The 7,716-nt window shown below is 48.8% G+C and overlaps 1 protein-coding gene across 1 annotated transcript; it reads right to left on the bottom strand.

Annotated features, from left to right (window-relative positions):
• Positions 1-3,513: 3,513 nt before the first annotated feature.
• Positions 3,514-6,871, bottom strand: NXT1 (nuclear transport factor 2 like export factor 1). Its single transcript, XM_080684549.1, has 2 exons — positions 6,574-6,871; positions 3,514-4,245 (listed from the first exon to the last, which is right to left on the bottom strand). Exon 2 carries the CDS (start codon positions 4,183-4,185, stop codon positions 3,763-3,765), a length of 423 nt encoding a protein of 140 aa, XP_080540675.1. The 5' UTR covers positions 4,186-4,245; positions 6,574-6,871; the 3' UTR covers positions 3,514-3,762.
• Positions 6,872-7,716: the final 845 nt, after the last annotated feature.

Raw genomic sequence — 7,716 nt, 5'->3', positions numbered from 1 at the left:
GAGAGTAAATAATTAATACTTTGCCTGTTTGTCCTTAATCTCAGGAATGATGCAAACAAGTTAAAGACCAAAACCTGGATTTATATATGCAGGCCTCTGGGACACCCCAAAACCCCCAAGAACGCCTCTCTGGCCCCTCTTGCCTCCCCATCCCTACCCCACAGTTGGGTGGGATTTACCCCTGGGGCAGAACCTAGAAGCGGTGAACTCTGGGAGCTGCTCTGAGGAGGTGAATTTGAGGCAAAAACTCCAGGGGTTGCAGGATCAGCCTGGGGACACCTTGGGGATGAGCTCCTGGCAAAGGAAACAGGTGCGGGGAGGATGGAGAAGGCCAGGCAACCAGCCCCTCTCCTGCCAGCCTCAGAGTCTGAGTCAGACCCCATGCCCAAGGATCCCTGCTCCCCACCTGGCTTGGTGTGCAGAAGACAGGCAGGGTTCCTTGGTAGGCTCAGCCCTGACCCCGCCCTTGATGCCCTGAAGCCTGGATGGACTTGTGCGCGGGAAGGGCGGGGGGGGCCACTCCTCCTGGGCACACCCAGATAGAACACCTTACAGTCTCAGATGGTGTGTACCTACTGAGCTTGGAACTGACCACATTTAGATGCTTCCAGATTTCTGGCATTTCCTGAATATCTAATCTGAGTTTAGGCAGGAATGCCCACCTGGAGGAAGCCTTCGTGTCTCCCATCCACTCAGCGCTCTGCCCCCAGGCTGGACCTACCCGCCTTTTGCCTCTTAGCCTTGTCTGGGACAGAAGCCCTGTCCCACCAGGTGGGGGTTGGAGGAAGCTGGTGGGAGCCAGGGAGGGGACCCTGAGCTGGAGCAGGGCAGGCAGGACGGGAAAGGAACCCAGTTCCATGGCCTAGCTCGGCCCCCACCTCCATCATTCGAGATTACAAGACATTCAGGCAAAAGTTTTCACAAAGTTGGGAAAGAAAGTCTGAATTTTAAGTGTTTTCTCATCCTTCCCGATCCATTCCCTTCATCCCAGCAAAGGGACCTTGAAACGAAAGCTGTGGATCCATTTATATTTTCAGCCTGTGAAAACAGATGAAAATGGACACAAATTTCTAAATCTGGTATAGAAAATTAATTGTAAGGCAAATCTAGATGTAGTTACTACTTATTTTTGCAACTTTTTATACATTTTAAATTATTTTAATGCTAAGGATTATTTAAAAATTGTGCTGCGGAATGATGTTAATCCCTGTGTGGGTTCTTTTTTTATTCTGGCCCAAATCCACAAACCTTATGGTGTGGAGAAGGGGAGCAGGGAGCTCGCTTTCTGTTTCACTCTCTCCTGATGATGGCTACTTCCATGTCCCTGAGGCAGGTAAGCTCTGGGGCAACACTGCAGCTGGGAGACTGTGACAAAGCATGGTCTGTTTCTTTCAAATTGGTTTTAATTCTATGAAGGCCTCAGTGGTAGAGCAGAAAGGTGGGCAATGAGCAGAGGGAAGTCTTGGGTGGTCTGAGAGAGAAGTGGTGAGGCCCTAACTGAACAGAGGTGGGAGGGGCAGGAGCTGGCCTGGGGAGGAGAGGTGGTGAAGGGCAGAGTGCTTGGAACCTCTGGTAGAAGTGAAGTGGGGGTTGGGAGGTGAAATGGACAGTGAGCAAAGCTGAGAGGGTGCTAGTGGACCATTTAAACCCAGAGTAGATATTCAGGAAATGCCAGAAATCAGGAAGCATCTAAATGTGGTCAGTTCCAAGCTCAGTAGGTCCATACCATCCTGCTCACCTTTGTAACCATGATCCATGTAGCAGGCTCTGTCCTAAGAACACTGCGCATACTTACGCCATGTAAAATACTACCCCACTGTACAGATAAGGAAACTGAAGCTTGCAGATGCTGAGCAGATGAAATTTGACCCCAGTTGGTGTCCCCATAATGCCTATTTTTTAACCTTCACACTTCTCTGACAGATCATAGTCTCCCAGCGAGAGAAAAGAGTGGATATTCCAAAAATTCAGTTGTCCTCCAGCCTTATTGAGCACCAGGGCCTTCTTGGACAGCTTGTTTGGTCAGTGGTGGGGCCCGAGAACCCGAATCCTTAGCAAATGCCTAGGCGATGGTCCAGAGCACTGCTCTAGAAGGTCTCTAGAGTGCCTGTTCCAAACCTTTTTTCTCACTTGGGAATAGATTTTGTACAGTACGTGACACAGGCCCTGAAGCAATAATGGCTTAAAAATAGGATTTACTTCTAAGTCTGGGGGTAGGCAAACTGAGGCCATTTTGGTGGTTTCACATGGTCACCAGGGACCCAGGCTCCTTCCAGCTCAACATAAACCTACCTCTAGAGCAGGGGTGGGTACAATACAGCCTGCGAAATCATTTTGTCTGGTCCTGCCAAGGCATTAGGGGTGAGTTAATTAAATGTTTGATCAAGTATAGCAGGCTAATTTTTAAGTTGATAATTTTGTATGGCCCGAGAGTGATGTTATATCCAAATGGCCCTTGGCAGAAAAAAGGTTCCCCATCCTGCTTTAGAGTATAGGCAAGTTGTCCTCCTGGCCCAAGACTGAACCAGAGCCAGTGGTCCAGCCATCAAAGCTGCCTTCCAGGCAGCAGGGCACAGGAAGAAAGGTCTTTTGAAGCAATATTTCCCTACAAGCCCAACCCTTCTACTTCTGCATTAGCTGGGACTTGGTCATGTCAAAAGTAGCTATAAATCGAGTGGGAAGTCCTCTTTTAGGTGGGTTCCTTGTTTCGCTCAACTTTGGGCTTCAGTAACTAGAGAAGGGGGAGGGTATTAGTGGGAAACTGTCATCTGTGCCACCATACACATCCGTATTTTCCTTCTCAAAGGGAAATCCTACCTACTCTACCCCCAAACTAGCACACTTAGCAAAGAAAATTTAACTGGGGAAGCCACTTGGCCACGAGATCTCCTCTATTGGTTCAAGGATGATGGAACTTTCTAGGTTTCTATTTATTTGTTTACATTGGAGAAATGCAATTAGAGTTGGTCTTCAGGGCCAATAAAACTAGCTTCTAATTCTAATGTCTCCCCCACCCCAACCTCAGTATTTCTTCCTCATAAAAGCAGTTCTTTATCTTCTGTTTATAAGACAGTAGTTAATACAGTTGCTTCATTTACAAGCAGTTAGTAGTTCTTTAGTATTTCACCTGTCCTCATTCATTTAACTCTCAGCTAAGGTTGTAAGGTAGGGCCCAGCTACCTTCATTAGGCGATTCTGATGTTTTCTAGAGTAAACTACACACTGAGACACCAAGGTGCTTTTGCAAAATGCCAATGCCCAGCACTATCTCAGACATTAGGGTAGTTAGTCTGGGATGTGTAGACTGAGCAAAGGTAATTTCAAAGTGTCGCCAGGAATTCCAGTGTGGAGATGGCTGTGAAGCCCAGCTCCAGTACACCTGTGTGCACACCTGTGCCTGGGCAGGTGCTTGCCCCTGGGCCTCACACCTCTGCATGTGCCTTCTACTAAGCTTACTGCCTTTAACCCACCTTCTAAAAACCTGTCAAACACATTAGGCAAGAGAAAAGAAACAACATTTGTAGTATTATTTATTTGTCAGAATTTCCAGAACCAGGGTCTCTACTGGACAAGTAGAAAAATAGAAAACTGTACTACGAAAAGGCAACTATGACAAATAAGTACACTCGTAAAGGGGTTCCTTGGACTCGAGCAAATGCAGAGTTCACCTGGGCATGTAGCCCACAACAACAGAAAGGAACTGGTGTCCCCACATTTTGAGATCTGTGTTTCCCTCCAGAGCTGGGGTTGACGCCTGCTCTACTAGCTGGCCCAGTCCTGGAACCGGAAGCAATCACTTGCTATCTTCCACACCGTGTTGCTAGGGGAGGCCTGGGCAGTCAGAAGGAAGTTCTGGTTGAAGTCCCGTTGTTTGTTGCCTTCAAACTTCACTGTTCCACAGATCACAACGAGGACTGTGGTCTGGCTTGGGGTGGCTTCATCATGTACAGGCTGGCAATCAACCACATTGATTTGGAACTCACTGGAAGGCAACATTTCAAAAAACTCACTCAAGGACTCTTGTCCTGAAACTGCGTTTCCATTCCACACCAGGGTGGCTGTGCCCATGTAGAGGCGGGACAGCAGACGCCTCCGCTTATCCATGGTGGTGTAGTAGACGTTGACAAACTCCTCAGCGGCCCTGCAGGCTTGATCCACGTAGGTCTTGAAGTCTACTGATGCCATCTCTGGCTCTCCTGAAGGAGGCCTCCACCCAGGTGCTTCCTGCACCTGAGGGAGCCGGGGCTGTGGGGCAGGAAGGTTGAAGAGAACTCAGGTGAATGCCAAACTTCGCTCTATCCTGACAAAGAACAATCCTCCTTTTCTATTGGTGGTAAAATAATTACATACTATAGAGAGATGACGCTAGTCTCAAATGGCTGCTGACACCTAATCTTACTAAACCTCAGTTTGCTCATCTTAAAATGGAAATATTACCACTTGTGGCATAGTGGTAATGTGAGAAAGTGCTTAGTTAGAAAAGCCTGATACCTACATCTCAGAAAACAGTAGCCATTACTATGAATTTTAAAAATCTCATTTTATAAAACAGTATACATGACTATGGAAGGCCAGTTTTTCCTGAAAGTGTGTAAAGTGAGGAAAATTTATCCTAAGTAAAAGACAGTGGACCTTGTTGAAGGGAACAGTGGCCTAAGAGGCCAATCAGATGGCATATGCTCATCAGGAGGTGACAGTCTTCATGGGTTCACTCCAGAGACGAAAAGGGTTTAAAAAAAAAGTCAAGTTTCTAAGAGGGTAAGAGAACAAATGCCACAAGGACAGAACCAAAATGATGGCCATAATTCTCATGATAAGCTATAAAAAGCAAACCTGGCAGCTGGCTGGGAATGAGAATGGACCTAGCATCTGTGAGCACAAATACTCACCACCAGGTAAGTCCTATAAGCCACAATGGCAAGACAAGATAGAATCAAAGAAATTCTATGGGGTGGTGGTGGAGGGGTATGAGAGTGGCAAAAATAATTTCAATTGTAGCTGAGATGCTACATTTCCTTCAAAAAAAAAAAAAAAATCCAAAAGCATAAAGAAATAGTATTATTTGTGTTTGTTTTTTTCAGGGTATGGTACAACTGTTATAGTTCCCTGTTCTTTTTTGCATGATTAAAAAAAGAATCCAGCCGAAACCGGTTTGGCTCAGTGGATAGAGCGTCGGCCTGCGGACTGAAGGGTCCCAGGTTCGATTCCGGTCAAGGGCATGTACCTTGGTTGCGGGCACATCCCCAGTGGGAGGTGTGCAGGAGGCAGCTGATCGATGTTTCTCTCTCGTCGATGTTTCTAACTCTGTCCCTCTCCCTTCCTCTCTGTAACAAATCAATAAAATATATTTTAAAAAAAAAAAGAATCCAACATTACTGAAATAGTGGATATGCTTACATTTACAAAATTAAATATTAAACCTTTTTTAAAATTTCTCAGACCTTAACTTTTTAAATGAAATACATAAAAGATTACACAGAGGACCTGGAAGAAGTCAGGGCTGAGAGAAGTGGAGGCCTCTGCCTCCTGTAAAGAACTGTAAGGAGCTGGGAGGTAGCATGGTCCTAGGAATGAGCAGTTCCGGGGCCCACATGCAGATCTTGGTCTTTCCTCTCTCTCCATGAACCTAAAGTCAAGCCTCCACAACACCTTCAGCTGGTATTTGCTAAATGCTTTGCACGCATTAACTCATTTAATGGTCGCCACAAATGGGTGAGAGGGTATGAGTAATACTAAACAATTATATTTAATAAGAAAATGAAACAGGTTTAGTCAAGGTCTTGAAAGTAAGCACACTCCTAATTTATCATTTATAAGAACGTGTGTAGCCCTTAAAAATGTTGTCAAGCTTACGCTGACCTTTTACTTGCTTTTTTTTTTTTTTTTTAAGTTCCTGCATTTTGAAATCAAGTCTGTAAGAGCACAATTCCCGGATGCTAGTTTTAAAATTCCTTTCAGGGGCCCAAGTTTCTGTCTTGCTGGAATTCTGAACCACGCAGAGTCCACATTCATCACCTGGACATACCTCAGTCCCTCTACCATCTCATGGATCTCAGATACCCCCCTTTTCTCCCCACCCCAGTTCCCAGCTCCTTTGGGGTTCCGCAAGTGGTCTTTCCAAACACAGGTAACAACGTGCCCGCCCCAATGCTTAACAAAACGACCACTGCAGCTGAAGGCCCGTCTCCATCAAGTCAGGGAAAACGAGACTGAAAAGAAGTAGGACCGAGAGGCTCTGAAGCTTGCCGCTTCCTAAGGTCCCCGCCCTCTCGGTCTTTGAGGCTGGACCTGAGATGAAACAGGCCTCGTTTCTGGTGGCGAGTGGCTTTCAACCAAACCAGTAAAGCACGCTCTTCCTGGACCCAAACCTGCTCCAGTGCATGAACACTTCATCGTCAAGCGAATTTACTGCCCAGCTTTTCGCACAGGCCAAAGCCTGATAGAGAACCGCAACGCCGCCACCCCGGCAGGGACAAAACCCGGCTTAACCCTGACAATGGAGGGAGGGCGTGGGGGACACACGTGGGAGAGGTCTCCTGAGTCCCTCCGACTGCCCGCCCGGGGATCACCTACCTGCGCCGGCGAAGGCCGGGGTCGGCGACCTCGGTCAGCCCGGGTAACGTGGGCGGCGGCGGCGGCGGCGGCCCTCCTCGGGCGCCCCCCGCACAGACCACAGCTCCTCGGAGAACTGGCCCCCGGAGGTCGCGGGGCGGGCCTGAGGAGGCTCCGCGCCCCTCCGCTGCTCGCCAAGGAGGAGGCGGGAAAAGCCGCCCTCCGCCCCTCCGCCCCTCCTCTTTTTCCCGAGAGGCCTCGCCCGGGCGCTGGGACCTCGGAGCCGGAGACTTGAACCGGCCACCGCGCGGCCCGCGGTGCGGCGAGCCTACAAGAGCGCCCCGGCAGCGCCCGCCCACCTGCCGTGAAAGGCAGTTGTGCCAGCCAGTGGCACGGCGAGCTCGCAGGCTAGCTCCGCCTATATGTGGCTCAAAGGAGCGGGTGACTTCCGGGAGAGGCGCTTTTCCCGAAGACCGCGGCCAATCTACGCCGAAGTTCTCATTGGTCTAACCGGATCATAGAATCCCGCCCAAGGGGTTAGTGGGACCTCTGATTGGATAAAACCTCCAAGTTCCGTCCTGGGACGCGAGAGTGGGTGGGCTCTCCAGCAAAAGGAGGTCCTTTAGTAAGAGGATGGGCAATGTGTGCGGGGCGTGCTGCGGCTCCCTCCCCAGGACCCCCTTTCGGCACAATTGAGGTGATTCCAGTTAAGACTGATGAAGCTTCACTATTCGATGCAGTGACAGTGACCCGACTGAAGGCTTTCAATCAGAGATAGTATGTGTGGGGCGTGGGTGGGCCGGGAGAGGGGGAGTCAGGCTGCACCGCGAGGGCTCCAGGAAAACCCCGTGGAGATTGTGAGTGAAGTTCGCAGAACCTCTGCTGAGCTCCACCTGATCAAGTACCTTAGCTTGTCCTAAAGAATACATAGATGAAAACCAATTTATGTTAAGTGGGGAATTAAACTAACAGTGAGGCAAGAGTTCAGGGTGTGGGTCCGGCTTGAAGTGACAAAAGGATGCCAAATAGGGAAACTTACCTTCTTGTGTCCTGTGAATTGAGGGGCTAGGAAAACCGCCTGGCTCCAGCTGTCTCACAGCTTGGTTGATATTTTGATGCTTTCTGTTCTCCAGCCTTGAAACCAGCTGCAATTCAGCTAATCTG

Source organism: Plecotus auritus (genome assembly GCF_963455305.1).
Source record: "Plecotus auritus genome assembly, chromosome: 8".
NCBI lineage: Eukaryota > Metazoa > Chordata > Mammalia > Chiroptera > Vespertilionidae > Plecotus > Plecotus auritus.
Note: the sequence above shows the minus strand (reverse complement) of the source record. Positions and strands in the feature narration are given on the sequence as shown.

Bases quoted from the DNA above. Each gene is read 5' to 3' on its own strand.
- NXT1 (XM_080684549.1), bottom strand. From the start codon at position 4,185: ATGGCATCAGTAGACTTCAAGACCTACGTGGATCAAGCCTGCAGGGCC.